Source organism: Miscanthus floridulus, chromosome 3 (genome assembly GCF_019320115.1).
Source record: "Miscanthus floridulus cultivar M001 chromosome 3, ASM1932011v1, whole genome shotgun sequence".
In the NCBI taxonomy this organism is placed as follows: domain Eukaryota; kingdom Viridiplantae; phylum Streptophyta; class Magnoliopsida; order Poales; family Poaceae; genus Miscanthus; species Miscanthus floridulus.
This window is the reverse complement of record NC_089582.1, coordinates 9,484,635-9,503,163: the sequence shown is the minus strand read 5'-3', so window position 1 is coordinate 9,503,163 and position 18,529 is coordinate 9,484,635. Positions and strand designations below refer to the sequence as shown.

At 43.4% G+C, this 18,529-nt stretch overlaps 2 protein-coding genes across 2 annotated transcripts; one reads left to right on the top strand and one right to left on the bottom strand.

Moving 5' to 3' along the window:
- The first annotated feature begins 758 nt into the window (after positions 1-758).
- On the top strand, positions 759-5,673 carry LOC136541340 (uncharacterized). Its single transcript, XM_066533175.1, has 5 exons — positions 759-903; positions 2,238-2,670; positions 2,766-4,194; positions 4,357-4,503; positions 4,791-5,673. Exons 2-5 carry the CDS (start codon positions 2,620-2,622, stop codon positions 5,408-5,410), a joined length of 2,247 nt encoding a protein of 748 aa, XP_066389272.1. The 5' UTR covers positions 759-903; positions 2,238-2,619; the 3' UTR covers positions 5,411-5,673.
- Positions 5,674-5,946: 273 nt separating this feature from the next.
- LOC136541341 (sugar transport protein MST3-like) lies at positions 5,947-11,664 on the bottom strand. Its single transcript, XM_066533176.1, has 3 exons — positions 11,374-11,664; positions 10,897-11,216; positions 5,947-7,360 (listed from the first exon to the last, which is right to left on the bottom strand). Exons 1-3 carry the CDS (start codon positions 11,504-11,506, stop codon positions 6,242-6,244), a joined length of 1,572 nt encoding a protein of 523 aa, XP_066389273.1. The 5' UTR covers positions 11,507-11,664; the 3' UTR covers positions 5,947-6,241.
- Positions 11,665-18,529: the final 6,865 nt, after the last annotated feature.

Genomic DNA, 18,529 nt, shown 5'->3' with positions numbered 1-18,529 from the left:
CTAAAACTTATCAAAAAATAATAAATTAATGTACTAAAAACATATCATGGTAGTGGAGAAGCGGGACCAACAGTGGTATATATGGGTTAAAGAATTTATGCATGTGTGGCATAGATGCAGATGAGCCCTGGACAGGACAATACCTCATCGCTGCCGTTGATGCGGCCTGGCTGGTCCTTTTCAGCGCTGCAATCTATGGTCCCGCTCCATATTTTTGGCCATCACAATTTCATCTCGCATGCGATGAGCAGCTGCTGTACGCGGGCTCATGTGTACCACACGTGTATATTTTTTTTCGTTAGTAAAAAGAAAAAGACAACCCACGGATGGATCTTTAGAAATTGGACTAAATTGCATATATGGACATGGACGGCCCATATTCTTAGCTAAGGCCTCGTTTAGTTACGCACGTAGGGTGTTATATCGGGTGTCGTATAAGGTGTTGGATACTAATAAAAAAAATAAATTACAGAATTAGTAAGTAAATCTGAGACGAATTTATTAAGTCGAATTAATTTGTTATTAACAAATATGTTACTGCAGCACTTTATTGTGATGTAATAAATAGTGTGTAAACTTTTGGAAACTAAACAATACCTAAATGAATAAACAAATCCAGGATTTACCTGCGAATCAACAACAAAAAGAAAGAAAGCAAGAAAAGGCGCACCAGGCTCTTCTTCCATCCTCCGTCGCTCGCGTCCCCGCCCCACGTTCGTCTTCCTCTCCCTCACTGCCGCCGCCGCCCGCCACCACCCCCCCCCCCCCCCCCCCCCCCCCCCCCCCCAATCGCGCCACCCCGATCCATCTCGTGACCCCCCCGTCCACGGACGGAGCCGTCGTTCCCGTGCCTCTTGTCTGGAGATCCATCCAACCGGACTTGGATTGCTTTCGAATCTCCTGGTAAGATTCCCTCCCCCCTCCCCTCGCTAACCTAGATTATTACTCTAATGGTCATGGACGCCATGGATGTCGGGTGCTTGCTTCCTTCCCTTCCGTTCTACTACTCTCTTTCCTTCTCGCCCTCAGGTATTCAATCGAAGCGAAACCACCACATCTTTCTTCCCAGCCGAATCCATGCATCGACTCGGATCTCCTTTCTTACTACGCGCTGCTGTTGATATTCATCCGCGAGACGTAGATTTCATTGCCTTATTTTATATAATAGCTGTCGAATTTCGATCCCGCGATCTGCAAACGGCATCCTTCCATTCCATTGAGCTCTCCCCTGCTCCTGACGACAGGAAGGAATCATGTGCGATTGACGCAGTAATTGCGCTGTCCTTGTCCCAGTACAATGCGCGGCCCACCTCTTGCGTCTTTCCCTTGCGCTGTCGCCGACGCCGGCCCCCCGCTGATGCGTTTGGCTCCCCGCACAGGGGAGCAGCCAAAAGTGCAGACTCGCGTCACGGGCGGGGAGCAGCCAAAAGTGCAGACTCGCGTCACGGGGGGAGAAAAGGAGAGCTCTCCTTGTACAGTGCGTGTGTGCTGCTCATGCTCTGGTGGAGCCGAGCCTCCGCCTGTGCTGGACCTACCTCTCGGTTGCAAACAATGATTACCATCCCCTAGTACTACTGCACACACCTTTTCGGTTGCAAAGCAAACTGTGATGGTTGATGGGGGTTCCTTTTTCTAATCCTGGGATCTTGCCATCTAAAAGCAACACCCTTCCATCTGAAACAATTCTAGATGGCGTGAGCATAATATGCATACCGTTGCCCTCCTCAGTGCGATGTCTGCGCTGAGGAACAATATGCCATCCTAAATGACGGTTGGAATTGGATAGGTTCATAGTTACTGAATTGCCTCAGCCGTATGCTCCGATCCTAAATTTTGCATCAAGTGATTATTCAGTCTTTTTTGCTATCTCTTCTCTTTTTTTTGCATTAAACTGAATAGTTTCACATGTACTTTGTTTCAGTTGGATGCCAATTGATCCATGTGTATTGGAATCAGTAGCGAATGCTTGCTGCTAGTACTAGCTGAATTTATTCGTACCTCACTGGCTGCACCGCTCCCAATGTAGCACAAAATAATCTGCGCATGTTTGCACTGTAATAATGATTTGCAGGGTACAACTTAGCTTCATGAAAAATTGTATAATGTGCCAATCTTAATTTTTCTTTTTGGACTCAAGTCCTCAACCACAAATTTCATATCTACTTTGTGTATCAATCTTTTTCTTCTTTCAAGTAATGCTTGCTCCCTCATGTATGTCTTTTTTCCCCTTTTTGCAGGATTTCCCACCACACACATGCATCCTTTTGGATTTGTCTAGTTCCTAAACCCTTCTTTCAGACTGGCAGGTATCAAGAGGTCATACACATCTCGCACCTCTAAGTGGGTGTGGGCCAGCAACAATTCTGCAACCACCCTATCCTTGCCTTTGGGAGTAAGCCCGACTTACATCTGGAGGCTGCGCCGAGCCTTGGAAGGCCTTTTTGTTGATTACGGCTAATTCCCAACAGCAGCTGAGATGTAACAAGTTTGCTCAGTTCAGTTCTCTAGAAAAAGTTCCTGTGCTTCAGCAATGTGATTGGTTTCATAGGGTTTTTGGTGTGTTGGTGATCAAAGCAATCTGGTTTAAGCTTACGCAGTTGACATCAGAGCTTATTTCTTATGGTTAGGTTCTTTTGCTTTTCATCCTCTACTGCACAGCACAGATCCAAGGTACAGACAAGTACCTCTTGTATTTTTACTGCCTCCTGTTGCATTCCCATGAAGAAGAAACTAGTTTAGATCCTACTTACTACTCAAATTTCTAGGAGGGGTTTTCCCCAGCAGATGAAACCATGCGTGCAGCGTCAAAGGATTCTCAGTTGGAGACCATGATTGCCTCAGCTAGTCCAAACCAGATGGCAGATGAAAATAACCCTTCAGCTGTCAGCGGGCATTGTGGCACTAGCCCATCATCTCATCTAGAATGCTGCAGATCAGAAGACTTGAATAGATACGTATGCTCTGATGAGGGAAAGGAGGTTGGGCACCTAAAGAAGAGCCAATCTCTTGGAAACATGCTTCAAAAGGATCATGATCATAATTCTAGCGAAGGCTCTGAGTTTGATGCTACAAACCATGAACATAAATGCGACCCCTCTAGTTTCAAGAGAGGTGAAGTTGTTGGAGAATCTACTAAGGCATGCAGCCCGAAAAATGAGGACGATTTTGATGCCTCATCTGACCTAATCAGCCATGACTTTTGTGAACCTTTGGGTGATCACACTGTTGATTCCGATAGCCATCATCGCATGTCTTATTCCCAGAGCAAATTCCCAAGATCGCAATCTGCAATATTTCAGAATGATTCCACCAGTGATCCAGAAGGTTCTGTCGATTCTGAGATACTAGGGTCTCGTTGCAGATCTGTTGATGGTTTATGTTCACTGATTGATGAGAAGTTTGACTACCTGAGCGGTGGTGAATTGCATTGCAGTAAATCGAATTTGGATGTTTATTGTGCACCTTCTTCTCCAAATGTGTACCGGGCATCAAACATTGACGACCGTGGTTCAGTAGGTTGCTCTGATGCTGCTGTAGAGGGTCAACGGTCCACTGGAAGCACAGAAGAAAATTTTGTCAGGGATGGGATCCTAGTAGGTCATGAATACTGGGATGGCAAATACATTTGTGGTGATCACTCACTGGATCCAGTTGCCCCTTTCTGTGCAGATCCAGGGGATGTTTATCACCATTCTGGGAATGACGGTGACCTCAGTGAAGCTACAGATCAAGAGAGAGAGAAGCTGTGGAACAGAGATAGCACACTCCACCAGTCCCTTGTAGTTGAAGTGCCTGAGTCGGTGAACATTTCTGATACAAATGACATTAGTGGGGAACCTGAACACAGTAAAACTGATATTGATGAGGACCCAAGTGAACTTACTCCAAGAACCTACAATATTAAAAGAATCGAGGATTGGATCAACCAAATTGATATCAATGATATCGCTTTGGATGAACAAGGAGAAAGTTCAAATTCTGCTTTGGCCAAATCTAGTGAGCCAATGGCTGGTGTTCCTGCTGTGCGGCCTGATGCTAAAAGCCCGCTTGGCATGGAGATAGCTTACACTTATATTTCAAAGTTAACTCCTGCTTCATCATCGGCACAGTTGGCAAACCTTGGTTTGGTTGCGATTCCAAGACTGAGCGCATTCTCAGGTTTGCGTGTATTGAACTTATCAGGGAACTCAATTGGTAGGCCCTTTTTCTTTATTATTATTTTTATAAGTTCAGCATTAAGTTATTAGCGGCATGCTGTATGCTGTTTTCCTATCCTTGTTTTCTTTTGCATCTGTACTGCTCATCTGTTTCAAGAAGATTACATCGCATTTCTAATGTTTGGGTCTTTCTGTGCAGTGCGAGTAACCGTAGGAGCTCTTCCAAAAGGCCTTCACATGTTAAGCCTGTCGAAGAATAACATATCAACAATCGAAGGCCTCAGAGAATTGACACGATTGCGCTTGTTGGATATCAGCTATAATAGGATATCTAGAATTGGTCATGGTACGTGTTTTAGCATCTTATAGTTTGCTCCTTACTTTATTTATTGTGTTACTTTATTTATGTGCTTCTCCCTGGTTGTAGTCACTTGATAGAATCTTATGTCGCTGATACCCCCTTTCCCCCATTTTCATCTTCTGACTTGGCGAGTTGTTATTCTTTAGATTCTTAACTATCTTGAGGGGTTTGAGAAACCATTCATGGATGTTTCCTGAAACTGAATTATATATGATTATTCAACTGAAAAGATTTCTTTGCTTGCATTGACTTTGTTTTGGATTATTTGTTAGGACTGGCCTCCTGTTCCTCATTGAAGGAGTTATATCTGGCTGGTAACAAGATCAGTGAGGTAGATGGTCTTCACCGGCTGTTGAAACTTAAGGTTCTGGACTTGCGCCACAACAAGATTTCTACATCAAAGGGCCTTGGGCAGCTAGCTGCGAATTACAACTCTCTAGAAGCGATTAACCTTGACGGCAACCCTGCACAGAAGAATGTAGGTGATGAGCACCTGAAGAAGTACCTTCTTGGTCTCCTGCCAAACCTAGTTGTGTACAACAAGCAGCCTATTAGGGCGACTGGTTCAAAAGATGTCTCAGACCGCCATACACGCAAGATGTCTTCTTCGCACCGTTCCGACCGTGGTGGTAGATCGGACCGCAAATCTTCCAGGTTGGTGGGTGCCTCATCTTCTCACAAGCCACAGAGCTCGCGGCATGCACGCTCTGGATATGCCTCAAGCTCAGTGCTGAAGTACACAAGAGCCCGCAACACGCCCTCGACTTTGCTGGGGTCAAGGCCCGGTGAACATGTGAGTGCCATAGATCTGGCGAAGCAAACTCCGACAGAGGGAAAGAGACACAGTAAGATAAGTCAAGCACGACCATCATATACCATGCCAATGTTGTGAAATAAGCGAGGCACCAGTTTTGCTGATCGATTTTTTCTCACGTGAATAAAGCTCGAAACAATAAGCAGAACTGTGTTTGCATATCAGCACATATTTTTCTAATATTCTTGAGTGGTATTGATGACAATTGGGAATTGTATGATTTTTCCCCTTACGAATAAAGCTTGAATGAAACAATAAGATTAGCATTTTTTAATACGTCTTCTGTAAGTCTGTAATATTGGTTGGTGATAAATTTTGTGAGCACTATTTGAATTTTGTGAGTTGTTCTGAGTGTATGGTACAACTACCAGTACCCTTGGGATGGACAATTGGTGGCACACTTCTGTTGATTATGTATGGCTAATTGGTAGTACATGATGATGGCAAATAATCTGTTTGGTTCCATCTGGAATGTGTTTACCTACTGTGGCTGCTGTTAGTATTGTACTGCGGCGGTGATGAAGGAAATGATTGGTTCAAATTGTAGTTCATCCATCCTGTATGTTTATACTCTAATAGCAACAAGCTGATTGAGGTGAGATAATTCACAGTGGTACGGTACATGTTTTTTTCAAGAATTAATGGGCGTAACAAACATTACACAAACAAATAGTACTAGGAGAGTATGGAGCTACTACTTGATGGAGAATTAACTCAAGACTTAATGGGCGTAACAAACATTACACAAACAAATACTAGCTAGTACTAGGAGAGTATGGAGCTACTACTTGATGGAGAATTAACTGAAGACTTAATGGGCGTAACAAACATTACACATGTACAATCGATCGATCAATCCGGACATTTCATCAGTTCTGACGATAAATAGAATAGATGATGATCAGGCGTTCAGGCGTCGGCCCCCTTGGTGTCGCGGCCGTTTTTGGCCATCTGCAGGTGGTTGCCGCCGACGTGCACGTCCTCGTCGGCGATGAACTTTTTCCAGAACCAGTGTGACTTCCAGACGAGCACCATCTCCTCGATGGGCACGTTCTTGGTCTCCGGTAGGAAGAGTGCGATGAAGACGGTCATGATGACGACCCAGCCGGCGAAGAAGTAGAAGAGCCCGAACTTGAAGTGGCAGAGCATGGTGAGGAACGCCTGCGCGATGCAGAAGGTGAAGAACATGTTGACGGACACGTTGATGCTCTGCCCCGCCGGCCGGATCTCCAGCGGGAAGATCTCCGACGGCACCAGCCACCCGAGCGGCCCCCACGACCAGGCGAACCCGGCCACGTAGGCGCAGATGAACACCACCACCACCGCCGCGTAACCCCTGGCGATGTCGCCCGTGCCGCTGGTCCCGAACTTGGCGGCGATGAGCGTGCCCACCACGAGCTGGCACACGATCATCTGCGCGCCGCCCTGGAGGAACAGCTTCCGCCGCCCCACGCGGTCGACGGTGACGATGGACACCACGGTGGCGAAGACGTTGACGAGCCCCGTGATGACGGAGGACATGAGGGAGGCGTCTTTCTTGAACCCCAGCGTCTCGAACAGCACCGGCGCGTAGAACATGATGACGTTGATCCCCGTCAGCTGCTGGAAGAAGGGGATCATGACGGCCATGGTAAGCTGCGCGCGGTACCGGCGCTTGACGATGTTCCGCCACGGGTGCTGCACCTGCCGGGCCTCCTCGCTCGCCGCCACCAGGTCCGCGTACTCCTCGCCGATGTCCTCCGTGCCGCGGATGTGCCGGAGCATGCGCCGCGCCTCCTCCGGGTGGCCCCGCTCCAGGAGGGAGTTGGGGGTGTCGGGCAGGAAGAGGGAGCCCAGTGTGATGATGGCCGCCGGCACCGCCGCCAGCGCCAGGCTCACGCGCCACCCGTACCCGGCCTTGATCTTGTTGGTGCCGTAGTTGATCAGCTCCGCCGCCAGGATGCCGATCGTGATCATCAGCTGGAACCCGATGTTGAGCATGCCACGGAGACGCGCCGGCGCCATCTCCGACAGGTACACCGGCACAGACTGCATACATGAATGCATGCGTACGTTAGAAATCAATTTTCATTCATTCATTGTTGCTAGTACTTGCCATATTGATCATTAGCATGCAGTTTATTTGTGCTGTAGATTACTCCCGGTCCTAGTAGTAACCAAATTGATGCGATTGCGAATTGCGATCATTCAAGAACACAAGTTAGGCATTGCGTTGAAGTTTAGTAACTATCCTGCATGCATATTGCATATGCCGACATGTTGGACAGGCAAGCAAGAAGTCAAACATGTGACGTCACTATTTGATTCATTGACCATGACCTGAACTCGCATGTTTTAATAAGCTACTAATATATATACGATTTTGCAGAAACGTTGCTTCTGTAGATCCAGTCGTATTATTATTTTGTCAGCTAATAATAATTATTAAACGTGTATACTTTTGGACTACTTTTGTCAGCTAATAGTAATTTTGTTACTAATGATTTTACTATTATTATGTAACTCAATAGTCTACTAACAATAATGGTTGTCTGCCCATCCCTGTCCACGTTTCTAGATGCAATAATATCTATCTTTTCTGTATACCTATAGTACATATGTGCATGCACTGAAAATGACATTGTTGTAAGTTTGCAACGCAATAGTCCAAGTCAAGTCTTTGAAGGAATCAGGATAATAATGAAAGCAATGCCTGCCTGTGTGGAATAAGAATTCCTTGCTGCAACTTGTGTCCATATTACTGCTAATCGATGATCACTTTAACAAACTTTGATTAGCTTGACTAGATAGCTAGACACCGAAATTCCCAGTAATAATGGTAAATAGTGGTGCTATGATAGGGAGACAGCAGATAGGATAATCTCCCACAAGCAGGACAGTTTAGTCCACGAAAAAATTGCGTGGTTGGAATTTGAAGCTGGGAATCCCAGGTCCAAATTGTTCAAGAATCAGGATATTTTTTCACAGCATCTTTGCATTGCTTGCGTGGACAGTGGCCGGATTCACAATATATCACAGTGCTGTCTGATGTTTTTTTTTTGAAAAAAGCAAAAGGGCATGGACTGTGCGATTCAGTTATTGAGAAGAAATGATCAGCAAGCTAATAAGGGCAGTCCCAATGGTGCATTGATGATGGTTTCTATCCTCATTAAATGACTTGCCACGTAGGCAAAACGCTGACATGGAAACGTAATTAATGAAGAAAGAGAGCAAAAATCATAGAAATGGTTTCTTCATGAAGAAATCAGGTCTACTCTTGACCCAATGCACCAAGAAACCATAAAATCGCCATTGGGGAGAAACCACCAGTTTCTAGGGAGCTCGTGTCATACTCCTATTGGAGGAAGAAGATATAGTTGGGAGAGAGAAAAAGAAAATAATTATTACTCATAGAAACCATGGGTTGGAAAGCAGTACTTTTTTGGTGCGGTATCTTATGTTATAGAAACTACTAGTTTCTTTTATTGGAACTGCCCTAAGGTAAATTGAAGGTACCCACCAGTAGGTGGTTGCAAATTGAAATACGCAGTACGTAGTAGTCGACTAGTGGTAGGTGGATGTGTGTGTGTGTGTGTGTTTAATAATTATCTGTTGTTATCCGTCTCCAGGGCTCATTAACTAGTCTGGTCTGATCTTATCTCGTAATCCATAGTGTCACATGAATTGCGTTTGAATGATCTTTGGAAGGAAAAAGAAGTTTGCTTTTGAATGAAATTTAAGTGTTGCACGTGAACCTTGGCGATGTCGACCGACCTTACATACGTACTGTTACAGCTAGCTAGCTAGCCAGCTAACGACCACGGAGTACACACACACACACACACACACACACACACACACATATACAGTTAATGGATACAATTATATACTAGTCTATATAGAGTATATTGTATATGCAATTAAACAGCTCGCGTCGTTGCCGCCAATGACATGCATGAACATAATAATGTCGTCGAAAATACAATTAACACTTAGCTAGCTAGCTCGCGGCTCTGGTAACAGGGCAACACTTTTTTTTAAAGATGAAGAAGCAAAAATGCAAATTATACATTAAACCAGATGAGATGCTAGCAAGCTGCTCTCTGGTATATATGCTTGAGAGATACTCCTATAAGAAACAAAATTGTTGGCAACAGGTAGCTAGCTAGCGTAGTAAAGGGGTCAAGATCAGCAACTAGCTAGCTGACAGCGAGGCCGAGGAGGAGGACAATGAACAAGCAAAGGCAGCAAGAGCCAAGAAACCGGCGGCAAGCTAGCATAGTGATGATGTGAACATGCATCTAGCAGCTAGGTGGCAGATAAACATACAGAAGAGTCAACTTCCATGCTATACAAGGGAACATCTTCCAATTGGCTCACTCTCTCTCCTCTCTCCTCTCTCTCTCTCTCTCTCTCTCTCAAGAAAAAAAAAGAAAGAGAAGAGAAGAGAAGAGAAAAGTAAACATCTTTGAATTGTGTTGGTACCTAGCTTGGACTTTGGGAAGCATGCATGCATATACTTCCAGCGGGGTATCAGGACAATGGAGATACTTTTTATATATATGAGCCGTGATTGTTGCAAGTCAATAAACTAGCCTACCAGCTTGGACTTTGCACATGCACGCTCTGTGTATGTATAGAAGTTGTTAATATATGCATGTTTGCGAAAAAACAAGTTGCTAATATATATGATTATCTATTGAACTACTAGTACTGCTAGTATATTATACACGTATATGTATGTATGTGTATAGTTTCCATTGGTTAACTGGCACCTAATGAAGAGAATCTCATGTCGATCATCTTTTCTTTTCAAAACTCAAGCAACCGTTGGACAGCTATATATGTCCCTATCATGTACGTAAGATCATTGACGGAATCGCTACGGCCTCGCTCTTAGCTGTCACTATTGCTAGTCACGACGACACGGTAGAATTCACGAATAGATTATATATATATATATATATATATATATATATATATATATATATATATATATATATCTTAATAAATATATATACTTTGTCTCATTAGATTAGGTATATATAGTTATTTTTGTTACCTGCCGTGCAAAAAAACAAGCAGCAGGACAGAGTAGCCGCATCTCGATCGTCTCTACCGAGAGGAGGCGTCTCGGTAATTAGTAATCATCTCGAAAAAAGATAGGTACATATGCAGGCATCCAATATTACCGTATAATACTATGTACTTTCTCCGTCCAGAAAAGAATGTAATTATGGGATCCGTGCCGATCAAAGTAGCTTAAGTTTATCCAAGTTTATAGCAAATGGTTTTAATATTTATGTCTCTAAATAAATTTATTATGAAAATATATTCTATAACTAATCTAATGATACTAATTTTGTATCAGGAATGTTAATATCTTTTTATATAATTTTGATTAAAGTTGTGATTGACTTCTGGGAACCTAGAATTGCATTCTTCTGTGGACGAAGAGAGCATTATTACTATGTAAAATATACTGTACGTTCTCCTTTATATTAAAAGTAGTAGTATATAGAATGCAATCGTTATGTATGTACACTAGCAGTAGTAGTACGTCGACGGTAGTAGTAGTCCCGTACCTGATTGGCGAATCCGACGCCGATGCCGAGGAGGATGCGACCGATGATGAGCATGGCGACGTTCTGGGCGGCGCCGTTGAGCGCGGCGCCGACGAGGAAGGTGAGCCCCCCGACGAGCATGGACCACTTGCGGCCGAGTACGCGGGTGACGGTGGCGGCGAAGATGGAGGCGACTAGCGCGGCGAGGTAGAGGGAGGAGGTGAAGGTCTGCAGCAGCTGGTTGTCGTACTTGCAGTACTGGTTGGTCTTGGCCTCCTGCTTCTTCCGGAACACCTCCGGGAAGAACTTCTTCAGGAACGGGTCCATGGCGGTCACGCCGCCTGCACGCAAAGTACGGCACGAGCATCGATGTCATCGATCGATCTTAGTAGAGAGAGTACACAGACAGACACCAGCAGGTTTTGCACCGGCCGGCCGGCCGGAGAAATTAATTAAAGAAGAAGAAGCAAAAAATGTAAACGTAGGCCGACGACTGACCTGAGATACCGATGTCATATCCGAAGATGAGACCGCCGGTGGCGGCGACGATGCAGGTGAGCAGGACGAAGAGGGTGAGCTTGCCGGGGTAATCCTTGCCCCCGCCCGTGTTCACGATGGCACCGCCGGCCATCGTGTCCTCTTCCTCTAGCTAGACGGCCGCCGGAGAGGCAGCTGGCTGAGAAAACAAGGAGGAGGGAGGGAGAGACTATGTATTAGCTGGAGCTGAGGGAGGGAGAGACTATGTATCAGGTGGAGGAGGGGCTGAGGACTGAGGGTGCTCAAGGAGACGGAGGGCTGTGCTCCTTATATAGGCACGGGAGCATGGACATGTATTATGTAAAGGGTATATACATATCTATGGACACAACACAATAGAAGATACATATATGGTATGATTGACGGCATGTAGTTGCATGATGCTTGTGTGTGTGTACATGGTTTAGTGGTCCATCACTGGTTGCAGCTAGCACGCAGTCTCCGATCGAAATGGATGCATGGTTAGCAAGTCAACGCTAGCTTATCTTGGGATGCATACACACACATGTGATACTACGGTGATTGCATATATTGAAGATAAGATACATGGATGCATGGTCAGAGCAATTAAGCAACAAGTTTTTAAGGCCCAGTTGGAGTAACCGTTACGGATGGAGAGACCTAACTGTATGTACGTGCATATATATGCTGCTGAGTTGGAGAAATTATCTAATCCGTTGTTTCAGTTCCCATATCTATCATCGTCAGATTATGAGGTGATGATGCATGCATGAGATAGCTAGGGTTGACTTGCTGCTGCCCTGCTGGCCTTCCGCCCGTTGCGTTTGCATTTGCTTAATAATATCTCAAGATATATATCTATCGACTTCTCTGATTGGTTAGTTGGATGATTAATAATTAAGAGTAATGAACAACAATATATATACACCCACATAACATGGATATATAATGCAAGCTAAGGGGTCAATCCGAGATCCCCTCTCCTCCTATCAAACGGTATAATAATGCGTTCTAGTGTTGTCTGCATTGTCGCATTAGTTAACCTTTTTGTTCTTCCTTTCTCTTGTCTGTTTTAGCACTTTACATAGCTTTCAAGGATGTCCACTTCTATTTATTTCTGATTTTATTTGTTACAAAATCCGTTTTTTTCAAACTTCAACTATTATGGTAGCACGATTTTAAAAACTGAAGGTTGAAAATTTAATTTTCATGATAGCTAGGGGTTGAAATCTAGATGTCACATTAGTAGAATTGTGTTACACTAGCAAACATGCCCGTGCGTTGCAATAGGGTTCAATACGTAGTGAGTTGTAGCACGAGTCATGAGTTCGAGTCAAAAATTAAATTAAATTAGTGGTAAAAATCTTTGTTTCTTAAGAAGTCAAAGATTAAAATGGCTTTAATCTCTTATTTATTATTTGTTTTTACTCTTATTATATTTATTAGAACACGAAAAAACCAGGTGAAGAAAACAATGAAAATAAAATCAGAAAAGTCAAGCTAGTGTCAAAAACATCCATGAGAAAAAAAAATCTAAGCATACTCGAAGCCAAGTAGAAAACAGTCATGACAAAAATTGAAATATACTCTAAAAATAGCCATAGAAAAAAAATCAGAACATATTCGGAGCCAAGTGAAAAGCGTCCAAATGAACGTAAAGCAACACATACTCGAAGCAAGTTAAAATGGACAAGCTAGAAAAAAGAACAGAAAAGAAACGAAACAAAGAAATTCTACCATTCTTTCTTGTTTATTAAATTTCTATTCTTATATTTTTGTATTTAGATTACGATTTCTATTCCAGTTACTCGGAGTTGGAGAGATCTAATTGAATTAAGATTCCTAGTTGTCCATATTATTATATTATATTTTTTCTATTTAGATTAAGATTCCTATTCACCCGAAATAGGAGAGATCTAATTGGATTAGAATTCCTAGTTATATAAAGAGAATGGCTACATGTGGGTTTCCACATTCACAAAGTTAGTTAAGGGATGGCTGAACCAAAAAAATAAGTGGAGATAAATTTTGCCTCTTTATTATTATGTATAAATTACATCTGGAAAAAAATCTAAATAATATATTTTGCTTTAAAGTCCATTTAGATTTTACTTTTGACAATTACACTGGTAGAGAACAGACTTTTAGTTTTTGGCTTTAGTCCCAGCCGAAATTTGGCCCGAGAGTAATAAGAGATTTAGTCCCGGTTGGAACCACTAACCGGGACTAGAATCCCCTATCCAGTGGATAGTGCAGGAGGCTTTTGCAGCAGGGACCTTTAGTCCCGGTCTATGGTACAAACCGGGACTAAAGGTCGCCTTTCAATCCCGGTTGGAACCACCAACCAGGACCAAAGGTCCCGCTGCCCTTTTATTCCGGGCTTTGGCTCCAACCAGGAATAGAGGTTGATCCTTTAGTCATAATAGGCTCTACCAACCGGGACTTAAGGTCCCACCTATATATACCCCGCTTCCAGTGTCCCCCAAGCCCGAGACACAGGAATCGTCTTTGGTATTTGCTTGTGCGCGTGTGTTCATCCATGTTTTTGTTTGGGGGAGCAAGTTCTTGCTCTCGGCCGTCGGTTTCATCTTCAATCTTCTAAAGGTTAGCAACTTCATCGTTTAATCTTTTATTGCTAAAAATATAGATCATTTCATGGTTTAGTAATAAGCATAGAAATATGTGGTTTTTTAGATTAGGAATAATAATGGTGGATTTTATTTTTATTTATACATCATTTCTACGTAACCTTAAACATTTATAGTTTTCTAGATCTTTGTTAGCAACATTATTTCTTGATAAGAATTTCTCTAATATATATTGTTGCATGGTATATTTATATGGGGGTTCTATATTTATTGTGATGTTTTTTTTCAGTTTTTTAGTTACGATGAATGGTGGCGGACTTCCCTAGCCACAGGAACCAGGTTTCCACTCTGGCGATCTTCCATTCGCGCCATCGCCAGATAGGGCCGTTCCGCGTCATCCAGACCCATCAATAGTATGGAATATTTTAAGTTTTGCGTGCTAATATAATTTTTGCATATATACATTCATTCATAACATGATTGTTGCATATGTCACAGACTATAAAACCGGTCAAGTGGCTAGAAGCAACACTATGGCTGCTCGAGGTGTGGGACATCTTCGAGACGACGACAAGTGAGGTCGGGAATGATGAAGGAAGCGAGTTATGGACGTGCAGTCTTGCCTTCGACATCCCCATTAGGTACAATAATGAGGTGCGCCAGGACATCATGCAGACTAGACGATAGTCGCCGACCAAGATAGGCGCCCAGATTGATGTCGTGCTGCTTTCTTTGCAGGCAATTTAGCGAATTGGCTACCGTATGCCTAATTTCTCGTCTTTGAAGATAGAAGCTTTACGTCAGCATAGTCTAGATATGCCGCGAGTAAGCGAGAGGCATGCGACATTCAACTAAATGGATGTGGTACATCGTGTATGATATGAGAGTAACGTTTATTTATTCTTATTATTATATGAGCGCTTTCTGATATTTTTTGTTTGTCCGTTTACAGGTTTTGCTCTATGATTTCACCTATGCTACATGTGGCTTGCAGCCCATTTTCATGCAAGCTATTAAGCGACTGGGGTACGCCTGGGACTTCGTGGAAGCGATGGGCCAGAGGACGATAGCTGGCATTCAGTATTACGTGAGATTTAGGCAGAACCAGGCTATCGCTAGTCCCTTAGTAGGCTATATCTATGGGATGCCATGTCCTCGGCGTTGTGAGGCAATAGAGAGTGTTTTAATGCGGGTCCTGTATTACATAGACAATAATCGAGGTTACACAATCCAAGACATATACACTACTAGTAGTGGAGACAGGCTAGGATTGCAGCCGATTAGGATCCATGTGTTAGTTAGGTTTATTCATACTGTTGTGTTTAATTAGATTTATTTGAACAGTTATGTTTAATTTGGTTTATTTGTATGAATATTTTAATTATGTTTGTATACAAGTTAATTATGTTCATTAGGTTTATTTGTATGGATATTATAATTATGTTTGTATGAATTGAAATTTAACTCGTGTAGGATTGAAATGCATATGCAAATAAAAAAAATCAAAGAAATAAAACACAAGGCATTATGGAGGAATAATAAACAGAAACAAAAAAGCCCTTTTAGTCCTAGTTTGTGTTACAAACAGGGACTAAAAGTCCCCCGCCTACCACCACTGCTTCCACCTACCACGCTGCTTGATCACCACTCATCCCACACCTACCACCCCGCTGCTCACGCTTATAAAACTAGCCACCGGGCGCCATTCATCTCCCAGGACGACATGAATGTAGTTTTCTGTTGCGCCCAATTCCATCCCAATTCAGCCATTGTTGTTCGCCTAATTTCCTATCCACATATATGGTCACTCAGTGGGAGAAAGCCCTCCACATACCAATTTTATTACGCGTAGTCAGCAATGATGCACACAAGAGGTACTAGAAGAATGTTTTTGAAGATGGAGCAACGTCGAAGCCTAGAGAAGCTGGGTGTGATGCCCGTGCAATGTAATTGGTGCATGGGCTGTCTGCTACATTGATGGATCCATCATATGCGGTGTGCTCTGGACTGTCTATGGATTGTCTATCCATGCAACGCATGAATGGGCTGTTCGCAGGTTGATGGATCCATCCAAGGCATGAATGTACTGTCTTCCGAGAGGCATGGGTTCATCGAAGCTCACGCAACCGCCCTCTTCGTCTCCAAATAGGCGTAGTTCGTCATCCACCTCTGGCATCCTCTCACTAATTTGACCCTACTTTGGTGCTAGAAGAATGTTTTTGAGGTGGTTATTTTATAATGTGTTGGTACAAGAGAAAGGTCTTTGTTATCGTATATGTAATTTTATTGTTAGGTCATTGTTATCGTATATGTACCATAAATATTTACTCTAAGGTTCTCTAAGATCTTTATTATTGTTTTCGATGTCGCATGCGTCTCATAAACGACTTTGAATGGAGAAATGTCCAAAATAAAAGTTGTAGATCTCAAAAAGTTAAACAACTTTGTAGTTGACAACTTTTTCATTTGAAGTCATCTTGTCAAGAAAAACTATGTTTGAATTTCTCAAATTTGAAATTTAAATTTTTAAAATGACCTCAAATGGAAAAACAACCAATACGAAAGTTGTAGATCTCGAAAAGTTATGCAATTTTGTAGTTGACAACTTTTTCATTTGGAATCATCTAGTATTTTAAAATTCTATTTGAAATTAATTTTTTTAAAAATTTGATTTCTCTTTTTAATCTCTGGCTAAAACTTGTAAGGCTAAAACTTGTAACTACTCTTTCGCCGTGATACTAACTTCAAATTTGATTTTTTTTCCTAAAATTTTCTAAATTCATGCTCTATCAATTTATTGTGTTCTTGCGGCTTTCATTTTGGTCATCTTTTCATGTCAATTTGTTTTATCAATTCAAAATTTGATTCCAAAAAAATAACAACTTCAAACAACATTTGAAAGAAGTAAATGAATTCAGCTACGAAATTTATAAACATAAAAGTTGTAGAACTGATCAAGATCTACAACTTTTATTTTGGTTATTTCTTCGTCCGACAAAGTGGTAGTGCACATTGTTCATAAATTTACATCTCTCTACACTATCACTTTGTCAGATGAAGAAATGACCAAAATAAAAGTTGTAGATCTGGAAAAGTTACACAACTTTGTAGTTGACAACTTTTTGATTTGAAATTATTTTGTCAAGGAAAATTATGTTTGAATTTCTAAAATTTAAAATTTGAATTTCTAAAATGTCCTAAAATGGAGAAATGACCAAAATAAAAGTTGTAGATCTCGAAAAGTTATGCAACTTTGTAGTTGACAACTTTTTCATTTGGAATCATCTTGTCAAGGAAAACTATGTTTGAATTTTTTAGATTTGAAATTTGAATTTTTAAAATATAATTATAATTTATAGCATATGTTATTAAACATTTAAAGCATGAAACAAAAGCATTATAAATTGTATATGAAAGCAATTTTGTATTGCAATTTTTTGAGCTATATTTTTTTACTACGCAATTTCTAATTTTGAGCCTATTTATGTTAAAGGAAATGTTAAAAACTGTTGCATGGGCGGAAAATAAAATTGTCAGGTAGGCAGCAGTTTCGGCGCACGCCAAAATTTGGCTTTAGTCTCAGGTTGGGCCACCAACCTATATTGAAATACCTCTAGTCCCGAGTGGAGGCCCAACCCGAGACTAAAGGTAATCAACCGGAAGTAGAGGCCTTTTAGTCCCGGTTGGTAGCCCAACCCAGAACTAAAAGGTCCAACACTATATACTCGTCGCTTCTCTCCTCTTCCTCCTTTCAATCATCGCCACTAGACAAATCTTACGCGCGTTCGGACCACGCTGCTCGCCCTCGTCCTTGGCTCCAGCTCGTGCGGCCTCGCCCCCTTCCTCGTCTCGATCCCGCTGGCCTCGCCCTCGTCCTCTCTACCCAGCGCGCGCGGCGGCGCCCTCGTCCTCGTCTTCGGCGGCCGGCCTTGCCCTCGTCCTCGCCTCTAGCGCGAGCGGCCTCGCCCCCTCCCTCGTCTCGATCCCGCAGTCCTCGCCCTCGTCCTCTCTCCCCGGCGCGTGTGGTGGCGCCCTCGTCCTCGTCTCCAGCGGCCGGCCTCGTCCTCGTCCTCGGCTCCAACGCGCGTGGCCTCGGCCTCGCCTTCATCTCACTTCGTCCGACCTCGTCCTCGTCCTCTCTCCCCAGCATGTGTGGCGGCGCCCTCGTCCTCGTCTCCGGCGCCAGCCAACCTTGCCCTCATCCTCGGCCCTGGCGGGGCACTCATCCTCATCTTCGATGGCCGGCCTCAACCTCGTCCTCGACTCCAGCGCGTGCAGCCTCGCTCTCGCCCTCATCTCGTCTCTGGCGGCGGCCAACCTCGCCCTCGTCCTCGGCTTTGGTGGCCGTCCTCGCCCTCGTCCTTGGCTCCAGCGCTTGTGGCCTCGTCCTCGCCCCCGTCTTGCTCCAACTGGTCTCGTCCTCGTCTCCACCAGCGCCTCTGGCCTTGACATCGTCTCCACCGGCGCCTTCGTCTCTAGCCTTGACCCTCGATCGTCTCTGGCCTCGCCCTCGCTTGCTGCTACCATCAGGTTCGCCTCGCCTCATCCCTTCCTGTGCTGTGTGAAAC